Consider the following 25,293-nt stretch of genomic DNA (forward strand, 5'->3'; position numbering starts at 1 on the left):
CAGTACAAACACTTCAATGTACAGAAGGTGTGTTTTAGTTTGAATGATTTCTGTGTGTTGGATGAGTCAGTTATCCAAACCTCATCCATCCATCCATCCATCCATCCATCCATCCATCCATCCATCCATCCATCCATCCATCTAGAAACATGCATAATACAACAGCTATGGGAGAAGGTTTGTTTATTAAAAATTTTTTTTAAGGGGAACATTAAAACCTGCGCGTGCGTGTGTGAAAGACTTTTTCTATCGCCACAACAAAGAAAAACTTTAAAGTAAAACATTTTAAGGTTATTTTACCAGTCCGGCCCGCTGAAGATGAGATTGGACTGTATTTGTCCCCTGAACTAAAATGTGTTGGACACCTCTGAGTCACATGAATCATCCGTCCATCCATGTTGTGTTTGTTTTCATACTCGTTAAGGAAACTGGAACAAAACCTGCAAGCAACACAAAGAACGGTCGCTTGCCCCAATATTCATTTTCCATTTCATTCGTGTGTCCATGTCCTCCTAAATACATTTTTAAGCGTAACGTTACAGATATTTGTTTCGTCCTTTTTTGATGATTTATGTCAATTCTTAAAAATACAAGGACTAATAATCAGCAAGTCACAGAAGAACTTCTTGTATTCTACTGTTCTTTTCTTTCTCTTTCAGGAACAAGAAGAAAACAAAAGTGCAACGAGTTGGCCCGAATTTTACATTGATCAGCTCAATTTAATGGCGGCCGTAAGTAACAGCGCACATGATTGTACTATTGCTCCTCAACAAAGATCTACTCAGTCTAATGAGCTCAATCAAGCATGAAAATTGTATTTAACATTTTATGAACTGGTTCGGTTCTGACTATGTCACATGTTTTATGGTGCAGAGAACGACGCTCCTCGCTTTAGAGAAAGAAGACGAGGAAGAGAGGAACAAAACCATTGAAAGTCTGAAGACGGCTCTGAGGACTCAGCCGATGAGGTGACCGTGTCTCACTTTGCTTTTCCTTTCATTGCTTCTTCTTCCGAATGTCTCGCCTTGGCAGTGACTCCTTCTAGAGCCTGGCAGCAGAATGGAAAGGAGTCTTTAAAAATTCATCACCGTAAACACCCATAAAGGTCACCGCAGTGTCAGTTAAAGATTTTCTATATATGTAAATAAAGATCTGTTTACTAAAGATAAATAGTAGACGCAATGAATGTGGACATCCAGATATGAGATCTTTGTTTTGTTACTTTGCTTTGTGGCGTCACATGTTTACATTTATCCCTCTTTATTTAGATTTTATGATTGTCGAATTACAAACGCAAATGGTTCTGCCTCTTTCTCCAATATTAAATCCACTCTCACCATCTGGCATCTCTTTAATATTACCGTGTGTGTTTGACATTCTTCATTACTGCATAGATACATATATTCTTTAAAAAAAAAGACTCGGGAAGCAGGGTGATTACTAAAGGATTATTGAACCAACTCATTTTCATGCCTGTGAACATTGGGTATAGATTTATTTTTGTGTTTATGTATATATGTTTATGTCTATATATTTATTTACAAGGGGCTTGTATGAAGAAATTCTTTTTTAGATATTTACAACCTGTCTGTTGGCGTAAATCGATGTTTTATTTTTTGTATGTATTTGTCATTTTTTGTTTACGTTTGACATGTTTGAAACCAATTCATAATATTAATGCTTTCTTTTTTATAAACAGCTGTAATGACTTCTTTGTGGTAGTTTTTGAATAATCCAGATGTCATAAAACGTCTAGGAGTTGCATTGTTTGAATTACGCACACCACATCCTGTCAGCAGTGACAGAAAACTAGTTTTAGTCTTTTTGAAGACTTAATTTTTCCTACTCCTCCTCCCCTCTCAGGTTTGTGACGCGTTTCATTGACCTGGACGGCCTGACGTGTATCCTAAATTTCCTGAAGAGCATGGACTACGACACCACGGAATCACAGATCCACACGTCTCTCATCGGATGCATCAAAGCTCTGATGAACAATTCGCAGGGCCGTGCCCACGTCCTCTCCCACTCCGAGAGCATCAACATCATCGCTCAGAGCCTGGCCACAGAGAACATTAAGACCAAGGTGGCCGTGCTGGAGATCATGGGTGCCGTCTGTCTGGTCCCCGGAGGACACAAGAAGATCCTGGAGTCCATGCTGCACTACCAGCGGTTCGCCTGCGAGAGGACGCGTTTCCAGGTCGGCTGGAGCAAGTCAAGTTCACCGCAGTGGTCTCACACGTTGTCTGAATGTTTATAACTTGTGCGATGCTCTGTGATCCCACAGACACTTATAAATGACCTGGACCGGAGTACAGGCCGATACAGAGACGAGGTCAACCTGAAAACAGCCATCATGTCCTTTATTAATGCTGTGCTGAGTCAGGGGGCCGGAGAGGTAAGTCACAATCAGCTCTCACACTCACAAGAGACTCAAAAGACTTTTTTTTTTTTTTTTTCATTGTTCTTTCCTGATTATTCTCCTTTTTAAATCCTAAATACAGACGAGTCTGGAATTCCGTATCCACCTCCGATATGAATTCCTCATGCTGGGAATCCAACCTGTGATCGATAAGCTCCGTTCACATGAAAACTCCACGTTAGACAGGTGAGAACCGACCTCCCGGCAAAACCTTATCCTCACCAGATCCAGATTCACATTTACTGATCAGGAGCTGAGCATTACCAGGGGAGACTTGATGACTCACGAAATGTCAGAAATAGATGAGCTGACATTAAGATTTCAACCTGGATGTTATCATATCAAGTTAAATTGAAGGCTATGATATTTGCTGCCTCTAATTCTGTCGTCATCTGTGACCTGCTCAGGCATTTAGACTACTTTGAGATGCTGAGGAATGAGGATGAGCTGGCCTTGTCAAAGCGATTCGAGTCGGTAAGGAAGATAAAAAAAAAAGTCTGTCCCCTCCTCTTGCATGATTTTCAGAGTGAAATATTTAGCACTGTGGTGTTGAAATCCTGCTCCAGGAAGCCCACAGTCCTTCATTATTTCAGCAAGTACCTGCGTCAACACATTTGATTGTGAGGAGTGGCTTGTTATCAGGGTTAATGACATGGTCGTTACATTCAGGTGTGTTGTAGCAGGGATTAAGCATTGAGAATGAATCACACCTGATTCTGCAGGAACTGGTTGAGCTGTTGTTCTCCTTTCTTTTTCCCACAGGTACACATAGACACCAAGAGTGCCACTCAGGTTTTTGACCTCATCCGCAAAAAGATGAACCACACAGATGCATACCCGCACTTTATGTCCGTCCTGCATCATTGTCTGCTCATGCCACGTGAGTGTGAAGTGATATTTACGCTGTTGAATTTGAACCCAAGAGACAAGACGGTCAGAAATTAAGCTTTCAGTTGTTCGATTTTCACTCATAACGTGACGAAAAGTGAATGAGCGGAGGAGGAATCGGTATTTAGTGAGAGCTCCCAAAGCAGCATCAATTTTAAACAAACTATTTTTGATGGAATTAAGTGCAGCATTGCACATGAACATGAATCCTCTGTGGATGTAAGCCATCTCCAAAACCTTGTGTCTGAACACGTAATCCCAAACAGATTCATGTATACTGAGATCAGGACTTAGAGGTTCCATACAAGAACCTCAATTAGACGTTGTCCTCCTCAAATAGTACTTTTACAGGGAGCGTAGTTGAATAAAATCAATTGAATAGTATAGCTCTTCTTCAGAACTGTAAAGTTTATTAAGAAATACACCATTACTTGCCAGTTATACAGTTGAATATCTAAAATCATGTGTGTTTCCACCATTGTTAGTTAAAGTTAAAGCCCTTTTAAGCCCTTTCAAAACACCAAATATCCCCTGAAACAAATTAATTGCTTACTTTTTTAAATATTGTAGCGCCTTCTTCAATTTACTATTGTTAGTTCAGAAGAAAATATGAAGCAGTACATAAGTTACCAAATATGGCCACTTCCTTATAAAGGCCTATTTTATTGGGATTACTGGGTTGTAGTCTTTGTTTTATTTCTTCTTTAACGTTCATGATAAAATAGTGTCATTCTAGACTAAGATTTCTTCTCTTTCTGGATTAAATTTGAACATGTTTTAAACTAAGTATATATGATGTATATTTAGACTAAGTTTGGACCTGTTTCTACTCTTAATTTTGACCCGTTTTATATTAGGTCTAAACATCTTTTGTGACTAAAGGCCGACACACACTACAGGATAACCGGGCTGATTTTAGTCCCGATCTCCTCCTGATCATCGGACGTCTGCAAAAAAAATCGTGTCTGATTTTCCTGTGATGTGTAGAGTGTTGAGATGTTCAATATTTGCGAGGAGAAATCCTGTAGCGTGTGTTCTGCCCCGAGACGAGCCGAGCAGCACAGGGTGTGTGACGTCATGTTTATCGGTATGAAAGCCAACCAGGCTGGAAGCAACACTGCTGCTGCAGCAAAAGCCAGAAAGTTCCTGACGTGCCTGACTTCATGAGATTATACGAGTTTAATTTATTGGACAATATAAACGGACCTGCACTGCACTATGATCACTCAGTTTCACTTTATTATTCCTCACTGCTCTTCTTTAACTTTATATCTGTCTGTTTTGAGGCTGTTTCCCTGGTATGATTGCATTTTGTGTTAGGATATTAATTCCTCCTTGTGACGGCAGAGTAGATGTGCACTCCATAAATTCATGTTTCTGCAGTTATATCAGACGTGACCATTATTATTAACCTCATTATTACAGATCAACCCTCATGGAACTAAACAGACTTGGAACAAGTCAAGAACAAAAACATCCTTAAAAGCTCCAGTGACGAGGATTTGTTTTATTACGTCATAAAGATTGCTCTCAACACTCTGAGCATTCCAAGTGGGCGGGACAATCCGCGCACCAATCAGGATATTGTACAAATAGGCAGGTCGTTTTCCAAGAGACGTGGTTGGTCAGTAGACGGCGCCTTCATTCTCTGCTCCGGAGTTAAACATCAGAGTACCTCGGTGATTTATCCCAGGAAGAAGCGAATCTGCTTCGCAGTACAGTAATCCCAGGGTTAATCCTGAAGTTAACTCGATAGAAGAAAATCCCAAGTAGTAATATTGGCCCGAGGTTGATTTGTGGCAACATGTTTGTTTACATCTCGATGCCATGTTTTACACTGAAGTCACGCTTGACTCTGCGAGATTTGGAGCATGAAGAACATAGACCTATATATATAGTTTTATACAAGTGTATGGTGCAGAGCCTGATACTCTGCTGAAGAATCGGTTAGTGTGTGTGGTGAACTCAGCAGTCACACCACACACTATCAGACCAGAAGAGGAAGATCTTGTGCGATCTGTCTTTTGTGATCATCGAGTGTGAGTTCTCTTGATCTGTGAAGATTTTGTAAATCCTGTAGTGTGTGCCAGGCTTGAGTTTGGACCTAATTTTAGATTAAGTTTTGAATTTTTTTTCCAGCTAAACAATTAAAAGACGGTGGAATTTAAAATATGCCCAAATATAATGAGCCTCCAGATTACTTGGTAGTATTACTCCCACAAAATTCACAATGCATCTGTACTCTGTGTTTCTGAGGCCACAAAGATAAGAATGTTGACTCGGTCTCGATAAGTCAGTCCAGAAAACGGATAAGCGCCGTTCCCAGCCAAACTGAACGCTGCTCTCCATCACACTCTGTAACTGTTATTAATGTTAAAAACAAAACAAAACAAAACATGAATACTGTGTTCTTCTGTTTTGAGGTCAAACATGCGTCCACTGGCTGCAGGCGTCTTTTTCTTTACAACTCCCGCCTGTTAGGGTGCCTCTCCATCTGATTGTGAGAAAACTGTGCAGCTGTCACTAATAGCAATGTGGTGTTAATAAGATGTAGGCTTGTCATAACACCTAAAGACAAGGAATCAAAATAGTCTGCATCATTTGCACGAGAATTGTTTTCGCCCAGTGCTGAATACAGTCTGTTACCCAATGGATAATACCTCTATACTTTGAAGTGGTTCAGACTTTTTTTTTTAGTCATTTCTGGCCGTCGCTATCGGGACAAAGCGTGACATTAAAGTTGCACCTCTTCTATTGTTTGTTTTCAGACAAAAGGAGCGGTAACACGGTACAGTACTGGCTGCTCTTGGACCGCATCGTCCAGCAGATGGTCCTGCAGAACGATAAAGGCCACGACCCCGACGTCGCACCACTGGAGAATTTCAACGTGAAGAATGTTGTCCGGATGTGAGTGCTCCGACCCCCCCCCCCCCGGAACACCGAGACTTTACATAGAACAGCGCGTGAAACGGATGAGTCGCCTGCCAAACGGGGAAAATAAGGCTCGGCCCTGTGTTTTCTGGAGAGTTGAAAGCCATGTGCAAAACAGCGTTGGCTCAGAGAATAGCTCTCCTTTTAAGTTTAGAAAAAAAACAGTCAGTGAAGTCATCGATGTCGATGCTGTCATTAATTATGTGTGTCGTTCCCTCTGCAGGCTCGTGAATGAAAACGAGGTCAAACAATGGAAAGAACAGGCGGAGAAAATGAGAAAAGGTGCACAAGATTAAAAATAACTCATCCGAAATTCAAGAAATACATAAATGTCCATTTTAATAATTCCACATGAATGGATCGCATCGATTTAAAAAAAAAAAAAAAAAAAGACATTTTTTTTTTTAAATAATTTGCCTTGCAGAGCACCATGAGCTGCAGCAGAAGTTCGACAAGAAGGAACGCGAATGTGACGCCAAGACACAGGAAAAGGAGGACATGATGCAGACGCTCAACAAGATGAAAGAGAAGCTGGAAAAGGAGAGCAACGAGCACAAGAATGTCAAACAGCAAGTGGCAGAGCTCTCTGCTCGGCTGCACGAACTCAGCACCGTACGTTGGGCCAGTTTGTTCTGTGGCTCCACGTCTACAGAAAAGTTCATTTTCTACAAGTATTTAGTTGCACGTCAACGTAAATGTTCCAGGCCTTATTTTGAATATCCAAAATCCACGACAAGATATAAAATATAGTTCAGAAGATCTAATGTGTGTATTTCTTTTCCAAGAGGTTTTAGTTATGACAATTGCCACGACAGAGAAAAACTTTAAAGCTTAAATCAAAAGGTTATTGTGGCACTATTTAACCAGTTGGTTCTACTCAAGATGAAATTCAGCTGTAGGTTTCCCCCGAAGTGAAATGTGTTCGACGTCCCTGAGTGAAATAACACTGATGTTCTACAGGGTTTGTTCTCGTCACTGAATCCACAGAAGGACCAGGACTGTGTCCTGTGTTGTGGGTGAAACATTAGAAACTTGGCTCAGTCTCAACCCTCCTGGTGTTGTCTGTCCCTGCAGAGGCAGGCAGCTGTCGTCCCCGGCGGCCCCCCCCTCACCCCGGGCCCCCCCGGCGGCCCTTTGCCTCCCTCCCTCCTGCCAGGAGCAGGCGGCATGTGTGCGCCTCCTCCTCCTCCCCCTCCTCCTCCCGGTGGCATGATGCCTCCTCCACCTCCGCCGCCGCCTCCCCCGCCGGGCGGCCCTCCGCCTCCTCCCGGACGCCCGCCCATCGGAGGCATCCCCCCGCCGCCGGGAGCGCCGCTGGGGCCGTCCCTGAAGAGGAAGAACATTCCTCAGCCGTCCAATCCACTCAAGTCCTTCAACTGGTCCAAGTTAGCAGAGGTGAGAGCGAAACGGACGAATGAAGATGTAGTTCAGGAGCTAATAGTGGTTTAAACACTGAAATAAAGGAGAAACAGGTCGTTAACCTACCATCAGGAGTGCAGGAGTTGTTTCTCAAGGTTTATTCTGATTATTTTTAGTCGGTTTTTATTAGTAGTATGAGCTTCTTCAGCTGTGTGATCAGATATGATCCAGAACAGCAGCTCTCTTCCTTCACAAAGCGCTTGTTGTTTACCTCGCAGCCGTATTGATCTCGCTTTGTGTCACATTATTAAACATGTAGTGATATGAGATTGGTATGAATTTGACTTGCAAAAATTAAAAGTAGCTTAAAGGGGGAATTCCTGTACGTTCCACATTTGTGTTTTATTTTCATTCTACCTTTATTTAAACTTCATTCATTCATCAGATGTTTCCAATTTTTTTACCACAACTTGAAATTAAAACCAAACTAAGCATTTTTACCTTTATAAAAGCCGTAAGTATCGTATGAATTGTTGGCGGTTTTGTGGTTCAGCTGAAGCCAGTCATTACCACACATTCTGGCTTTGCCTGAAACTGGCATCATTTTGGCGAAAAGTTCATAAATATTTCCAAATAATTATTCAATTCCACGTTTTTCACATTTTATTTGGGAACTGTAGTACTGTATAGGTAATCTACAGCAGACTAATATTTAATGAGAATATTACTTGTGGCAGGGAACAAGGTTACAACATCAGATGTTTGATTTGATTATTCTCATAGAAAATGTCAGTCTTTCCATGACATATAATTTTATACCAAAGCAGAGAAATTTCTGTGATGTTGGACAAACGGGTCGTGTATAATAGTCCACGGAGGCCAGAATTGCTTTAATTACCCGTCTATAAAATATTGATTGTATAGAATGAACAAATAGATTGTGTTGAGTGTATCTTTATAAATAGATGGGTGAGAATACACTTGTTTAGAATGTAATTGAAAATGAAAGTGAGAACAAGCATATCTTGGGTGTTATTATACATGGTATATATGTGTAATGTTTGGAGGGTTTTAATTTGATGTGAATATTGGCCTTTGTATGGTCTCTCTGATGAAAAATCAAACCATAAATAAAAGGTGTATATATGGCTGAGCTGTCTCCCAGAGGAAGAGGGTTGGTGAGAAGCGAGGTCTGTTTAGAGTCGGAGACTGACGATGCCTGATTCTTTTTCCGTGCAGAACAAGCTGGAAGGCACCGTTTGGATGGAGGTCGACGATGCCAAGGTTTTTAAAATCCTGGACCTGGAGGACATCGAGAAGACGTTCTCCGCCTACCAGAGGCAGCAGGTACCGAGGACCATGCAGTTCTTCTCTCTCACCAAATGTTCCTGTCCAGACAAAGTTTCTAAAAATCGTTTTTAAACTTTTGAGTTGTTTAGCAGAGAAGTCCGGTCATTTATCAGTCTGACATCAGAAAAGACTGGAGCTGCTAGTTTATTACGCGGTTCGTTGTAAAAGCCTTTACTGCATCTGATTGTCATTTTTTAAACTTTTTTTCTTTTTTTTTTTGTGGTTCTGAAAGTTCTGTCGGATGTGTTTGAAAGTGCATGTGTGAACTGCAAAGTCAGCTAAATTCTTCTTGTGGCTTCAGTTTGTAATTAATGTCGTTTACAAGACGTCATCCGAGCATTGTGCACAAAGAGACGAGCATGTCCTTCTCAAAAGCCCGACCTGTCGACAGCTGCTTTGTTCTTCTTGTCCAACTCATGCTTTAAGCAGCAGGGATTTTTTTTTTTTAGCATGTTTAATACACGCAATGTAACATTCATGACATTAACAGACACGAGATGCGAAGGGACGTATTGCGGAAAACAAGTGAAACGGGGGTTAAGTTGCACGCGACGAAACCAGATCCACTCGGTAGACGGACGTCTTGTGTGCACAGCATGCGACAGACGAGCACATATCGATCGCGGCGCTGCCGCTCACTTCATTACTGAACCTGAGCTCCGAATCATTTGCCCGTCTGTTCCTTATTGGCTGCAATCACGTAACTGCTTGACTTATTCTAATGATTGCTTACATCTTCCCTGCCTCTTGCCTGCGTTTTAGGACTTCTTAATGATCAATAGCAGCAAACAGGTGAGTGCATTTAGTCGTTTATACGTCATACTGAATGTCGTGCCTGCTCAAGTGTGTGTGTGTCTGTGTATCCAGTACGCTGGGATTATGTGAGTGACTCCCTATCAAAGCCTTCATGTTGTGTTTCCTCAGCGGGTGTCCGTCACTTTTCATTGTTGTGTGTTTGTTATGTGAATGAAGGTGAAAAAGTAATGTATTGTTGCCGTCTTGGTCAAACAGAAAGAGGAAGAAGACACGCTGACCTCCAAAAAAGTCAAGGAGCTGTCGGTCATTGATGGCCGCCGAGCTCAGAACTGCAACATCCTGTTGTCGAGGTAAGATGGAGTACCTGGTCGCAGTGGAATACACTGTCTGCTGGTATCTACTAGGAATGGACCGATACCAGTGTCGGGGAGCAAGTCCGATACTGTATGGAGACTATTATGTGATGCAATTCCAAATATAATTTGCATATGGAGTATAAGTTTAGGCTCTTTGACATTTAATTAGTACACGTATCAGTACTCGCTATAGGCAAGTAGATAAAGGTTTTTAAAAAAAAACTTATAGGTGCATCTCTAATCTGAACTCCTCTGTTGTGTGCTGCAGACTGAAGCTTTCAAATGAGGAGATCAAGAGAGCCATTCTAACTATGGACGAACAAGAGGACCTTCCCAAAGACATGCTGGAGCAGGTACTGCATATTTTATACTCCTATTTCCGGTGGCAGATACTACAGCCCTTCAGGATTAGATGTGCTCTCTGCCAATAGATTGACCTTTTCATTCTCTATGTGTCACGAGGTGTGGTGGCCCCAGACACACACGGCGTGAAGGGAAACTGTGAAGCTGAGATTTGACCGTGTTCATCTACAAGTCCTAAAACTAGTAGATGAAGGCGAGAGAATAATAAAGAAATGTAAAAACAGTTGAATACTGGAGCGTCCAACGCGTTCGTTTACCTTCCCGGTTCAACGCCAGGCCACCTGAAGCTTGTTACACCCAACATGCTTCAAACCAGATGGATGGAGGGAATACGTGTTGTATATGTTAGAATAGAATATTATATATTTTATTAAACTCAGAGGGAAATCCTTTGAAGTGCAGAAGTTAAAGTGTTTTCTTGCCTCGTCAGTTGCTGAAGTTTGTTCCTGAGAAAAGCGACGTGGATCTGCTGGAGGAGCACAAACACGAGCTGGACCGAATGGCCAAACCTGACCGCTTCCTCTATGAGATGAGCAGGTACTCTCTCTCTCTCTCTCTCTCTCGCTCTCTCGCTCTCTCGCTCTCTCGCTCTCTCGCTCTCTCGCTCTCTCGCTCTCTCTTCTCTCGCTCTCTCTTGCTCTCTCTCCTCTCTCTCTTGCTCTCTCTCCTCTCTCTCTCCTCTCTCTCTCCTCTCTGTCTCTCCTCTCTCTCTCGCTGGCTCTCTCCTCTCTCTCTTCTCTCTCTCTCGCTGGCTCTCTCCTCTCTCTCTTCTCTCTCTCTCCTCTCTCTGTCTCTCTCTCACTGTCTCTCTCGCTCTCTCGCTCTCTGTCTCTCTCTCTCTCGCTCTCTCTTTCTCTCTCTCTCTCTCTCTCTCTCTCTCTCTCTCTCTGTGTCTCTCTCTCTCGCTCTCTCTCTCTCCTCTCTCTCTCCTCTCTCTCCTCTCTCGCTCTCTCGCTCTCTGTCTCTCTCTCCTCTTTCTCTCTCTCTCTCTCCTCTCTCTCTCCTCTCTGTCTCTCTTCTCTCTCTCGCTGTCTCTCTTCTCTCTCTCTCCTCTCTCTGTCTCTCTCTCCTCACTCTCGCTGTCTCTCTCCTCTCTCTGTCTCTCTCTCCTCACTCTCGCTGTCTCTCTCCTCTCTCCTCTCTCTTCTCTCCTCTCTCTCCTATCTCTGCTCTCTCGCTCTCTCACTCTCTGTCTCTCTCTCTCCTCTCTCGCTCTCGCTCTCGCTCTCTGTCTCTCTCTCTCTCTCTTTCTCTCTCTCTCTCTCTCTCTCTCTCCTCTCTCCCTCTCTCACTCTGTCTCTCTGCAGTTCTGCTCACTCAGCGTTAGTCTCCTCCTGGAGCAGATGAATGCAGCGACACACAGGTTTTTACTTAGCAGGGAACAATAGACGTCTGTATGAATCGTGTTTGTGAATCAACACAGGCAATAATGTAATCAGAGTATTTGCAGTTTTGTAAACAAAAGTCTTGTGAGACGAAGTGAACAAAGGAAACGTGTTACAACGCAAACGATCAGAAACCGAAGGAAGCGCCACTTTTGCATTATATTGACAATAAAACTACGAGTTAGAAGAAGAATTCTATGAATGTTTCTGTTCTGTTTTAATGACTTCTTGTAGTTTTCCACTGTTTTGTCTCAGAATGGGCTGGAGGACAGATGTCACTGTGGTATTTATTAGCTGCACACTCGGTGGTTTATAGGCTCATATCACAAACGCGGCCAAAAATAAGCTTCATTACCACAACTGAAACTTATATATACATCATAAACATTAAGTCCATCTTAATGTTTACGCTCGCTGCCTGTGTCGGAGCCTTTCGTTGGAACTGACGGATCGTCCTGTTTATAATTGATTACGTTTAAGTGTTTCTGTGAATCTTTGGCTCATTCTCTTCGTCCTCTGTCCAGAATAAACCACTACCAGCAGAGGCTTCAGGCTCTGTACTTCAAAAAGAAGTTTGCAGAGAGGATAGCGGAGATCAAGCCCAAAGTTGAAGGTGGGGAATGTTTGAAAGATCTAAAACATTTTTTTATGTGAATGCATATCTGTCTGTTATGGAAACGGTTATTTCAAGCGAGAAAGTTTAGTTTCTGTCCGAAGCTGTGGCGTCGTTTTCCATCCACTCTTTGTGTTGTAGCTCTGGCCAAGGCGTCGAAGGAGATTCTCCACAGCAGGAGCCTGAAGCAGCTGCTGGAGGTGGTGTTGGCCTTCGGAAACTACATGAACAAGGGGCAGAGGGGCAACGCTTACGGCTTCAAGATGTCCTCGCTCAACAAGATCGCCGATACCAAATCCAGCATCGACAAGTACGATCAGCTCCCAGCCGTACATTTCTCATTCGGCAACAGAGAAAATAGCCATTGAACTCGTGCATGTCACATCTTGGAGGTGGAAACTCTGAGTCATAAACACTTCGCATGTTTCCTCCCACCGTTTGCTCCAATCTGCAGAAATATCACCCTGCTGCACTACTTGATCACAATCCTGGAGAAGAAATATCCCAAAGTCCTGATGTTCCAGGAGGACCTGCGCAGTATCTCCGAGGCAGCCAAGGTCAAGTGAGTGACGCTGTGCAGCCGCGGATCTCCACCGGAGGGTTTGGCAGGGAGGCGGGGGGGGGGGGGGGGGGGGGGGGGGGGGGGGAGGTCACAGGATGGAGAAACGCCTCTCACTCCATTGGGATCCAGGTGTTCTATAAAGATATGCAACATTTGAGGAGATCAAAGCGTCATGAAAGAAAAGTGCTTCTTTCTCAAGCAGCAGTGTGAAACTTGTTTTAGTTTCGGAGCCACAAGCAGCACAGTTTCATCTGGAGTGGGCCGGACAAGTAAAATATTATCATATTAAACCTTTAAATCTGAACTTTTTAAGTTTTTCTTTGTTGTGTTGCAGAGTGTTTACCTGATGAAAATGTCTATATTTTCACAGATTACTATGGAAAATAACCACAATGTCAACATAAAGCCCAATTCGAAATGGGTGAAATGTCCCAAAAAACTGTTGCATTCTGGGTGTTTTTACAAACTCAGCCTGACAGCATGGCTTTGAGGCCAATGCTAGTTTGATACTGATATCTCAGCTCAGGTCTCAGTGTTGTGTCAAGGTTTTCTTCGAAGTTTGTCGGTGGGATTAGCGCCTCCTGCAGGCCGGTTTTGACCCACAGCCTTTATGTTCGACTCCACTGATAGAAACATTTCATGTTGGGAATCACTGTCAAACATCGTCTTTATCAGAATGAATGCTGTTTCTCTGCACACGTAACTTCATGTCACGCTTCCTCTGCAGCATGACTGAGATGGAGAAAGACATCGGCAACTTGCGAAGCGGCCTGAAGAGCGTGGAGAGCGTGAGTAACCTCGCTTTTCATCCCCCCCTCCCCCCACAGTTTCATAGTGTGTCTTCCTCAACCTCCTCCCCCCGACTCTCACCTGGTAGGAGCTGGAGTACCAGAAGAAGCGTCCGCAGGAGCTGGGGGACAAGTTTGTCTCGGTGGTGAGTCAGTTCATCACGGTGGCCAGCTTCAGCTTCTCCGACGTGGAGGACTCGCTCACCGAGGCCAAAGAGCTGGTAAGAAGCCAAACTGTCGCTTGTGGACACGGCGGTCCGAGAGTCCGCGTCCTATTTGCCCCCGCGCACACAGCTGTCTCCACACGCCTTATTGACCCCGTCAGTCCTGCTCGCGAGGAAAACTAACAGCAGGAGCGAAGAGGTTCTGCTTCCTTCCGCCACCCCACCAACTGTTTATTGGTTGCCATGTCCGCAGCTCGCGGCTGTGTGAGGGTTTATTAAAGCGACGTCAGAGGAAGCAAACGATTCAGCCTCGTCGTCAGTGAGCGGCGATTACATAACTTTATTGAGTGAAATTTAAAAATAGGCCATCGACTGTATATGAGTGTGTACAGTCGTCCAAAGGGAAATCATTTCCAGTGTGTATAGAAGACAACAAATCAGTGGTGAAAAACTAAATATAATGAAAAAGGCAAAAGTCGCAGTAGAAAAAGAAAGTGGACGACACGCATAGAACCACAATGTCGGGCTCTCGTTTACAATGATGACCCGGCCGAGAGGAGAGACGAAGAAAAACAAATATATGCTGTAGAAACAATAAAACGGTGCCGCACAGTCGTCAAAGAAAAAAAGTAGTATTTAGAGTGTTCTCATACATATATTAAGAAACACATTGATAAAAGCTCAGAGTCAGTGCAGTGATCTGTTTGTGGAATAAATGCAGAGTTCCAAGGTGATTTGAGTCGTTTGAGACAGAAAACTGAAGCAACAGAAGGAGGAAGAGACTTTATGTGCCTCAGCAGCTCAAGCCTGGAGCGAATTCTATCACGTCTTCATCACAGGTATTAAAGTGAAGGAGCGTTTTTGAGGCAGAACTGTGCATCAACTCTGAGAAAGGAGTGAAGGAGATTGTATTTTTCTTCAACTTGCCGCCATAGGACCTGAGATTTGCTCAGTTTATGAAGTATAAACTAACCAGATGCCTCCGATTAACATCTTGTGCTCCATAAAAGTCTCCCTAGCAGGAGCCTCTTCACCTTTCAAAGCAGTGTGACTCTCAGACAGTAGATTTATGTCTTCCTTCCCCAGGAGGGGTTTCTTTTTTCTATTTTTTTTTTTAATGTTGGGTGTGTTTTTCGCCCCACACTGCATGCTACTTTGACCGCTGGTCACATGGCAGCCATTAAGTCTCTGTGAATCATTGACGCCGTCCCGCCGTTCAATATCCCAGTGTTTACAGGGATCGCCGGGACTCGAGCAGAGAACCTGCTGACCCTCGAGGCCCAGAGAGATTCCTCCGGTCTCTTTGGTCTGAATACCAGAGAAATCATGCACCTTGTTTTCAGTCCGACAAGCATCACCTTTGAAATGTGACGGTTTATGCCACAGATCCGCTCCGACGGCTCTAAGTTCACAGCGTGAGCTCACATCTGCTTCCTGTCGCCGCCTTAATTTGGGCTCTGGCTCCAGCCTCAGACCTCGGCTGCAATCAGGAGCCGGTCAGATCTTAAGGTTTACGTGGCCCTTCAAAGGCGGCCGGCTGGAGCCGCGCTCCGGTTTCAAAGAGCGGCGACCTAACGAGCGCCCAGTAAAACAGTCAGAGTGAAACACAGTGGTGTGTGAACGTGATCCGGTGTCCCCCCCCCCCCCGCAGTTCCTCCGGGCGGTCAAGCACTTCGGGGAGGAAGCCGGCAAGATGCAGCCCGACGAGTTCTTCGGCATCTTCGACCAGTTCCTGCAGTCGTTCGTGGAGGCGCAGCAGGAGAACGAGAACATGCGCAAACGCAAGGAGGAGGAGGAGCGCCGGGCCAAGATGGAAGCTCAGGTACGCGCTCAGACTGTTTCCCCGCCGCGACCCACGAGGCTTCTGCCGCATCTGCGTCACGTCCAGAGTCCCCAGAAACCCTCGGACCGGTTTAGGGACGCAGCAGGTCACTGCCGGTCAGAGTCGGGGTTCTTGTGACGCTGCGGTTCTACTAGGATCAGAGAGTAACGATTACCAGGCAACTAGGTTGAAGCATTAAAAGATTGGAATTCATTTCAATTTAGAAATTCTTTTATCTTAAAAAAAAAAAAAAAGGAAGAAAGAAAGAAATGACCACAGACCAGTAAAACAATAAATTAAATTAAATTAATCTTAGAAAAAATATTTAAAAATGTCTGCAAGATACAGAATAAGGAAAAATGGCGGCGCGTCGGGCAAAGAGAGAGAGGAATCGGTCAAAAAGAAAAGTATACCGAGAGGAGGCACATGGACTTTATGAAGCAACGAACAAAATCCTCCTGAATTCATCTTTTGAGGTGAAAAAGTTTGTATCTGTTCAAGCTGAAGCAGCATCAGACCATCAAACAGACGGAGTGTGAACCCAAAGAGTTTATCCTCCGAGAAAAAGACTCATCGTTACAGAATAAAACAAACTATTTCTCATATTGTGTCTTATGAGGTTCCTTTTTCATTTTACTGTCATTTTACAAACGGTCCAAATTCAGTTTCCTCAAGATGGCCGCTTTCATCTGATTTGATCTTCTTATTAGTTTCTTCTTATGCTTTTATTTTGAAATCTTCACCTGGAACACTTTGAGATGTTTTGTAAATGTTAAGTGCCTTACAAATTGAATGTTTTATTAGTCCCAATTAATAGTTCCACGTTTTTTTCTTCCATCAAACGTCTTTGAAAAGCCGCTAAAAAAAATAATCCCCAAATATTTTTTCAGTTGTTTTGCTAGATCGTTACTTCTTTCTATATTTGTTGTGCGACAGATAGAAAACGATCTGAGTGTTTGTTTCTGTGTCGCCAGCTGAAAGAGCAGCGGGAGAAGGAGCGGAAGGCGCGCAAAGCGAAGGCCAACGGCGAGGACGACGGCGGCGAGTTCGACGACCTGGTGTCGGCGCTACGGTCCGGCGAGGTCTTCGACAAAGACCTGTCCAAGATGAAGCGGAACCGCAAGCGGATCAACAACCAGAGCACGGACTCCGGCCGAGAGCGGCCGGTCACCAAGCTCAACTTCTGAGCGGCGGCGAGCCCCCCCCCCCCCCCCCCCCCCCCTCCCCCCCTCCGGGTCGGCGTGACACCAACATTCCTCCTCCCGCTCCCACCGGCTCGGCTTCAAGACACAACACGGCCTCGCATCATCGCAGCACAACGCCTCTCATTTTGATAAGCAACGGGAGCAGAAGCCAAAATGAAAAAGGGGAAGATAAGCAGACGCGGCGCCGTGAATTCCCAGAGAGACGATTCAGGAGTTCCCTGCCGGGCGTGAGAGGCGACGGGAGCCGCGCGGTGGAATCTATGCAGGGTGAGAAACCTGAACCCCAAACAGGAAGACGAGTCCAGGAGGGACGCGGCGAGCGGCGGCCATTTTGTACGGACAGATTTTGTAGATGGAGAGACTGAACCTGAACTTCCCCCCAGGACGAGACGTTGCGCAGACGCGGTTTTAACTGCAGGCGACGGCAGTACAGAAGCAATTCTTCTTCCTTTCTTTTTTTCTATCCTTCTTTATTGATGTGCAGCATTTCTATATCCGACCACCGTCTGGTTCATCTGAACAGTTTCCTGTTAAGAGCTGGCCTTAACTGTTGAATTTGAATGTGTGTGAGGGTGGGGGGGTGGGGGTCTCCAGGGTCTGGGCTGGTGTGAACACTGATGTCATAGATTACATATATCCATGTATATGAGGGTGCGTGCTTCTTCCACATGCACATAGGAATTTATCATCACTACGCTGAATGCCATTACAACCAGTACAGCCCCCCCCCCCCCCCCCCCCCCCCCCCCCCCCCCTAATTCTTCTTGTTTGAACTGATGAACTCTTTCTGCTTCCTGCACACTGGCTGGCTTCACACCACAATATAAATAAAAGTAAACTAATTTGGAACCCGGTTGAGTTTGTGTGAAGCCATCCACTGTCAGCAAACCTCTGAACTTTTATAATTTAAATACTGCCTTCCATTGTACGATGACCTGATGAGAATAAATGGGAGAAGACAGTTTCAGTTGTTTCCTTGTTCATCAGCTCGTCATTCTGTGCGCAGTAATTCAGAGTAAAAGAAGTAAATAAAAGCTTCAACGGTGATCAGGCTTGTGGCACCATCTAGTGGTCAGTAAAGGCCATAACAGGAGGTACAATTTAGATTGGACGTTCGCAAAGTTTCTCTTGAAATAATTTCTTGAACGTTCAACTTGTTTAAAAATCATGAGTCTTGGAGATGAATCTGTCGTAAACATTAGCGAATTGTACCGGTGTTTCGGATTAACTGGTTTCCCTGTTAAATGGTAACTGACTTCCTTCAATCTCCATTGTTGCTGCCACTAACAGCGTATATTAAAATAAGACTCAGATGGTAGGACACTTGAAAACTTTATAGTTAATGTTGTTAAACGGCATTTATCAGGACAGCTCCGTCTGTCGGGACACCAGTTAACAGGGAAACCACTTCATCTGAAACACCGGAAATTACTTTTCACCCCAGAGTGTCCTGTAGGAGGCGTGAAGGGACACAGAAACAGCCTGGATTTCTTTAAGATGCATTTTATTTGTCGGGCCATTAAAAGAAGCTCATTTCAGCAGGAAGCCTTGTGTCAGCTCGTCGTCGGGCTCCTGCACGAAGCGTGACACCCCGGTGTAAAACGCTCTGCCTGCCACTTCCACCACCACCGCCTTGAAGTCGCCGCACTTCGTCTCCTGGGGAGAAACAAACAAAACCTCCTTTTACACTCGTTGGCTTCTTGATTTACACCCATGTAGCGTTGTGCCTCATCACGTCATGGAGACGGTGCTCTGGACTCTCAGGAACGATCAGCAGATAGAATATATGCCCCCTCCCCCTTCCCCCGCACCTCGACAGCTTTGCCCCTGAACTGCGATCCGGTGGCTCCGCTCTGAAACGTCCGGGCCTGGTGGAGCTGGATTTGACCTTTGTGATACTGAAGAGCCACTCGGGCGGTGACGCCGGAGCCGGTGGGGCTGCGGTCCACCTGGGAACACCGACAGTTCCATGAGCCACATGCAGACTCCACATCACAACTATGTGTCCTTCATGGGAAGACGTGGAACGTAAAACGTGTTTTCCAGGAGTGAAAATACCTGAGCTTCTGCAAACACGCAGACGTTCGCCGTGGGTTCAGGCGAGTAGTCGTCCTCCCCGTCCGTGAGGATGGTGCCGTACAGGAAGCCCAGATCCTCGCTAGTCGGATGATGCAACTTCACCTAACGGACCCAAACAAAGAAATCTACGAATTTATATATATATATATATATATATATATATTTTTTTTTTTAAACACGTTTCTTTGGATGTGGACCGACTTGAGATTTGACAGCGTCGGTCACTGCCGTGGCGGCGTCCACTAAATCTCGAGTCCTGGATGTGCTCACGTCCAGGCCGAACCTCTGAGCGTTCACGAAGGCGTAGAACGCCCCGCCGTAGCTGATGTCGACCGTCACCTCGCCGAAACCCTCCACCGTCACCGTCACATCTGGCGGGAAGCGATTTGGTGCAAAACGTGAATACAAGAGGTTTTTTTTTTGGGGGGGGGTTCTGTCTGACACGGGAGTGGATGAGCGCCGTCTCCTACCTGTGGCGAAGGCGAACGCCGGCACACTGAGAAACCTCACCCCTCCCGTCTTCCCCGCCGAGTATTCCACGAACGCTCTCACCAGACCGCAGGGGCAGTGGATGTTCACCTGCGTCTCCGGCGAGCGCGGCTCCTTCACCAGCTTGTAGTCCACGGCGAAGCGTCCCAGCGCGATGACGGCGTGGCCGCACATGGTGCTGTAGCCCTCGTTGTGCATGAACAGCACCGCCAGGTCGGCCTCGGGCAGCTCGCTGTCCACCACCAGCGCGCCGTACATGTCGTAGTGGCCCCGCGGCTCGAACATCAGCACCTTCCTCAGGTGGTCCAGATGCTCCCGCACGTGGCGGCGCTTGGAGAGCAGGCTGTCGCCCCTGACCTGCGGGTAGCCGCCGAGGACGATCCGCAGAGGCTCCCCGCCGGTGTGCATGTCCACCACGGAGAGCTCGGCGCCCTCGTGAGGTGGGAGCTGCATCTCCGTCTGGAACACGGATTGAAAATATAAACTTTGGTTGGAAAAAGAAACGGAACCACCACCAGTATCCCAGCTTCAAAACAGACGCTGAAGAGGTAATCTGAAAATAATCCTGCACATTAAGATGCAGATGTTTTGAGTCACGTGATCAAATATCAACGTATATAAATAATCACACACATTAGATTTTCTGATTTAGACGTCTTCTTTTAATAATAATATATATTTATTTATAATGCACTAAACATTTAAGCAATATCAAAGTGCTACAAGGGAGGTGAGTAAAGAACAGTGAAGAATTAGCATTTCAAAAGGAAATCATAAAAGACATTTAAGAAAAGCTTTTTTAAACAAAAAAAAAAAAGTTTTAAAAAAAATGAGGTCAAATTTTAAAGTGAATCGGTCTCCACGTGATCTTGTTTTACTTATTTTAACACTTATTTAACAATTACCACCAGAAATGACTCCAATCTCAACATGAAGCTCATCTTGATGAAGCCTTCTGGTGCGAAATGCAGTGAAATGTCTGGTGGTTTTGCAGGTTGGCGCCTCCTGCTGGCCGGTTTTGGCCCGCGGGCCTGATGTTTCCAGCTGTTTTCAGGGTTCTTCACTGCACTGGTCAGTCACTACCTGTGGCCCGTGGTCGCCTGGGTTAAAGCCCCGCCCCCTCGGTGACGTTTGATGAACTCGCTTAGTGACAGTCACGACCTGACACGTTAGTTCAACAAAGAGACTTCAGGTGTTCGCCAGGTTTTGTTTTAACTGCTGTTGTTACTAAGAAGGCGGTCAGTCACCAGTTAGCACGGATACCAGTTGATCCAATACACCAGTGCACGTCGAGGGGGATAGTTCGTTGAAATTGTAAATCGGAAAAAGTTAAGGAAGAGTTTGAAAATGACAGAACTGTACATGTTTCAACAAGCGCCTTCGTTAAAGTAACATGCATGACAGTGGCTGTAGAAATGTACCTGACTGAAGAGGTTTTTGTCTCCACACTTGAGTTCCAGCAGATGTTTCTTTTGCTCTTTCTCCCTTGTGTGGACGTGCAGCCGTGTTGCAGAGCCTGAAATGAGAGTCTAGCGCCCCCCTCTGTTGTGGAGGGCTGCAGCAACTGCCACAAATATCCCCTGAACACTGGCTCACACACTTTTGTTAAAGAAAACACAAAACAAACATTGTGTTGGATTCCCAATTCAGCCTCTTCTTATTTTACTCCGTGTAATCTACTTTTCTTTTTGAGTTGATATTCAATAGACGTACTTTTGTTGTCAGTAACTTTACACTTTAAATAGATGTCTCTGCTTTAAATTTGTTTATCATTCAAGTAATTTATTGACAATCTGCCATTGAATTGCTTGCTATTGATTACACAATGAAAACTAACCAGTACTACATTTACTCAGCAAGAGGGCTTGTTAAACAATTTGATTATACAATAGATCGGTCAATTAAGAATATATGATATAATAATATGAGTGTAAGTCTGAATACTTACTGATATTAACTACTACATAATATTAGAGTTAAAGGATAGTACTAGATCAATTTAAACTTGTGGGATGCATGTGGGAACACATAGAGAAAACTATCTTTTTTGTTTTGAAAGTGTTTTTTTAAAATCATTAATTCTACTTGATTACAAATATTGAACTTTCTTCAGACAAACTTTGATGGGGCACAATCTTCAGCCCAATTTCATCTTGAATGCTCTGGACTTTTATAAAAAGCGAAATAATAACCTGTCACTTGAAACTTTAAAGTTTTTATTTGTTGTGGTGCAGAGTATACGTGATGAAAATGTCTATATTTTCACAAAACCAAATAATTCTTATCAAACATTACTACGATCTCAACATAAAGCCAATTTTCTTGAAACCCTCTGGTGCAAAATACAGTGAAATGTCCAAAGAAACCCTCGCCTATAGCTGTCGCAGTATGTTTGTTTGTTGTTGTTTTTTTATTTTATTTTTACAAAATCACCCCGACAGCATAGCTTTGAGGCTAAATGCTCATTTGCTATCTTTCTGCAGAATCAGTGATATCCCAGCTCTGGTCTCAGCGCTGTGTTGGTGTCCACTACTCAGGACTGGGAGATAAACCAGTAAGGTTACTTATCACAAAATCACTTTTGCTTGACCGACATATGAAACACGGTTGTAGACTTTTCAGTAGATTACATTTGTCCATGTTCTAACAGACAATACAAGCAGCCAATGATATTGAGAGTTGCTCCATGCTGAACCAATCATGTGGCTGGAATAAAGCCATGCCAAGTAGTACACAGCACCATAGCAGATACTCACAACACGTTTGTGCTGCAGCAGCTGTGTACCTCAGCAGTGGGACATGGCTGGAAAAACCAAAGAAAACTCAAAAATTTCAGATGAAATTTTGTGTTTCTGCCACTCGCTGCTGACTACTTGTATCCACTACTAAGTAATAGTGGAAAAGCAGAAAAAAAGTACCAGTAAAAGTGAAAAAGTACCATTAGTAGTGAAAAAGGTACCAATAAAATACCAGTATTAGAGAAAAAGTAAGAAGAAAGTACCAATTAAAGTGAAAATGTATCAATCAATTACCAGCAATAGTAAAAACAAAAAGGATCAATAAAGCACCAATTAAAGTGAAAAAGTATTAATAAAGTAACAGTAATAGTGAAAAAGTATCAATAAAGTAACATTAATTGTGAAAATGTATCAAGCGATTACCAGTAATAGTGAAAGAGTATCACTAAAGTATCAAAAACAAAAAAGTAAAGTAAAGTGAAAAAGTATCAAGCAGTTACTAATTGGTATAAATAACCTACTACGCAAAGTGAAACAATATCAATAAAGTGTGTGTGTGTGTGGGCGTGTGTGTTGCCATGGAGACGAGCTGCTATGAAAGAAAATCTTGTGGTAGTACTTCATCCACTTTTCCCCAGCCCTACTACTACTCTTAAGAAATGTGTTTTTAAAAAAAATCAATGTTTCCTTTGAAGTGTTTACAATCTGCCTGGCGGTTTGGCGGCCATTTTGGAGCCTCTTGGGCGGCACCATGTGACCTCAGGTGAATCAACCATGACTGGAATGGGTGAAGGTCCAAGACAGAACAAACACACACCTAATTACACGCTTTCTAATCATCTAGTCAACATGAACCCACCAGGTTTCATAGTCCAGTCAACAGAAAGAAACTTTTCCTCTGTCACAAACACTCTCTGGTCCTCCGGCTCGCCGCCGCTGCGAGAAACGTCGGTGGAACAGAGGAAAACCAGCTCGCGCGTTGCAGCGCCGCTTCGGTTTCTTCTGTGTTACGTAACACAAGAGACTAAACAACAGATGGTGAGCAGGCATCGCTTTTCATTATTCATTTCACAGTTGACAGGTTCCCTCAGATGCATGCAAGGTCAATTTTATATTATATTTGTTGGATATATATATATATATATATATCCAACAAAACAAAGAAATTATTATAGCAGTCACATGCTCACATCCTTGCAATATTATTCATAATCACAGTTTCCATGATAGTTTATAGCTTCGTCATAATTCCATCCAGAATTTGCATAGCAGTGTATCGAGACCACAGATTTAAATAAGTCATTATACACAAATAAGACTTGCACAGATAGGCAAAGATCGACTCGTCAAAATAGATAAATATTCTAAATAATATAAACAAACATACCTGAGCAACAGTTAAAATAATACAAAAAGAAGCTATATTTACTGAAGTCCTCTGCTCATAGAAGGTAAAAGTTGCAATTATTGTCTTAATGTCGTTGATATTTAATGCAAACAAGGAAATTAATTTGATTTAAAAGAAAGCACAGTGCAGATATTTGCCGTTGTCATTACATATTGTACTTGTCGGTGTATGCATCGTTTCAGTTCCACAAACACCAGCAGGTTTAAAACATGTTGTGTAAAACATTATTCTCCTCCACCAGCTCCGTAAGGCACGTGTATTAATCTGAGGATCAACAGAACAAGTTCACACTGTGGAGTTGAAGGGAGTCATTTATCTTATATTAACTGTACAGTAGGAAATGTTTAATAAGCTCTAATACTGGGGCGTCAACAGCTGAAACAACTCATCGAATTAATCGATTTAATCATGAATTAAAATAGTTGTCAACTAATTCAGTCATCAATTGGTTGGTCAATAATTTTATTTATTTATTTATTTTTTACCGTAAGCGTCTCTTTTTTTCTTTTCTAATTTTCAACCACTCTATTCCAGCAGCTGCCACAGTGTGGCAGTAATGAGCCACCTGTGGTTCTAATCTACCAACACAGCAGGAGAAGCAGCCAATAGTTGGCCTCATTTTGTGTCACATGTGTCACTGCCTCTCTTTAAATACACTAAACTAAACATAGAAAGATAATATATACTTCTGGGGGGAGTTAGTTGAAAACTGGGAAGTAAAAAAAAAAAAAAGAGTGTAGTTCCTCAGGATAGCATGTTTCAACATGAACCTTCATCAGAGTAGAATACATGAGATTTGTCTTTGTGATCTAAAATAGATTATATCCTTATGAGTGCTACATGTTTGTATTAAAAAATGCTTCTTGTGTCCTGGAGCATTAAAAACTCCTGAGGTTTCTGAGACGTACTCCACACGGCTTGTTCGCTTCGAGACTGTCACCATCCTCTTCTGGAAATATGACATTTTTAACACAAGAACAAGAAGCGATGGATATTAACAAAGACGTCAAGAAGGAACTTTGCTGGGAATGGTGGCGAATAATCAGAGTTAAAATCAGTTTGTCAAGAAAGACTGCATAAGATGGTTTTCATTAAATATGTAAGATTTATTCCACATCTTCTTTTGTTGTTCTTGTACAAAATATAACTGAACTTTAAAATGGGTAGAATTTATTTTCTTTTTATTGTCGTGCAAAGTACCTGGTAGTTGGTAGTATTTGGTAGTTTTGCATTTGGGGGCGGGGCTTACCCAAAGATCAACGACTACAATCTTAACGTGAAGCCAATTTTAATGAAAAATACTGTGAAAAGTCTAAAAATAAACTTAAAACACCTATCGCTGTTGCATTACGGGTGTTTTTACAAACCGCCTGACAGCGCAGCCTTGAGCCTTGACGCTTCATGGCAGCGTCACTGACGTCGCAGTGTTTTGTTGTGTCGCCACACTTAATAAATTTGTTAAAGAAAATCAATATTATCTTAGAATTTGTTTTTAATTCCCTCGTTGGTTTAAATTGGAGCCTCTTGGTTCTGGGCCTCGCGGGGCCTCGCGGGCCTCGCAGGGCCTCGCGGGCCTCGCAGGGCCTCGCGGGCCTCGTGTGCTAAAGTGAGAGGAAAG

The 25,293-nt window shown here is 43.7% G+C and overlaps 2 protein-coding genes across 5 annotated transcripts in view; one reads left to right on the forward strand and one right to left on the reverse strand.

Annotated features, from left to right (window-relative positions):
• daam1b (dishevelled associated activator of morphogenesis 1b) overlaps positions 1-17,925 on the forward strand; it is a 55,257-nt gene extending 37,332 nt beyond the window's left edge. For 3 of the 4 annotated variants that reach the window (XM_080490400.1, XM_080490402.1, XM_080490401.1), the window contains 23 exons: positions 660-731; positions 874-968; positions 1,864-2,197; positions 2,285-2,395; positions 2,502-2,605; positions 2,827-2,893; positions 3,182-3,299; positions 6,076-6,214; positions 6,462-6,520; positions 6,663-6,850; positions 7,313-7,633; positions 8,837-8,944; positions 9,710-9,739; positions 9,959-10,053; positions 10,328-10,412; positions 10,853-10,959; positions 12,332-12,420; positions 12,562-12,730; positions 12,875-12,982; positions 13,710-13,770; positions 13,860-13,991; positions 15,586-15,756; positions 16,731-17,925. In XM_080490400.1, coding sequence (XP_080346526.1) covers positions 660-731; positions 874-968; positions 1,864-2,197; positions 2,285-2,395; positions 2,502-2,605; positions 2,827-2,893; positions 3,182-3,299; positions 6,076-6,214; positions 6,462-6,520; positions 6,663-6,850; positions 7,313-7,633; positions 8,837-8,944; positions 9,710-9,739; positions 9,959-10,053; positions 10,328-10,412; positions 10,853-10,959; positions 12,332-12,420; positions 12,562-12,730; positions 12,875-12,982; positions 13,710-13,770; positions 13,860-13,991; positions 15,586-15,756; positions 16,731-16,943 — 2,976 coding nt within the window. In that variant the 3' untranslated portion in view covers positions 16,944-17,925. The remainder of the gene's footprint in view (positions 1-659; positions 732-873; positions 969-1,863; positions 2,198-2,284; positions 2,396-2,501; positions 2,606-2,826; positions 2,894-3,181; positions 3,300-6,075; positions 6,215-6,461; positions 6,521-6,662; positions 6,851-7,312; positions 7,634-8,836; positions 8,945-9,709; positions 9,740-9,958; positions 10,054-10,327; positions 10,413-10,852; positions 10,960-12,331; positions 12,421-12,561; positions 12,731-12,874; positions 12,983-13,709; positions 13,771-13,859; positions 13,992-15,585; positions 15,757-16,730) is intronic. The other variant, XM_080490403.1, reaches the window with a different exon arrangement.
• A 520-nt stretch (positions 17,926-18,445) lies between these two features.
• l3hypdh (trans-L-3-hydroxyproline dehydratase) lies at positions 18,446-21,046 on the reverse strand. The gene is made up of 6 exons (XM_080490251.1): positions 20,951-21,046; positions 19,511-19,988; positions 19,242-19,411; positions 19,020-19,142; positions 18,773-18,910; positions 18,446-18,617 (listed from the first exon to the last, which is right to left on the reverse strand). The coding sequence occupies exons 2-6, from the start codon at positions 19,980-19,982 to the stop codon at positions 18,492-18,494; spliced, it is 1,029 nt and encodes a 342-aa protein (XP_080346377.1). The 5' UTR covers positions 19,983-19,988; positions 20,951-21,046; the 3' UTR covers positions 18,446-18,491.
• Positions 21,047-25,293: the final 4,247 nt, after the last annotated feature.

The sequence above is a fragment of the Lipophrys pholis genome (genome assembly GCF_963383615.2).
Source record: "Lipophrys pholis genome assembly, chromosome: 21".
NCBI classification, from domain to species: Eukaryota; Metazoa; Chordata; class Actinopteri; order Blenniiformes; family Blenniidae; genus Lipophrys; species Lipophrys pholis.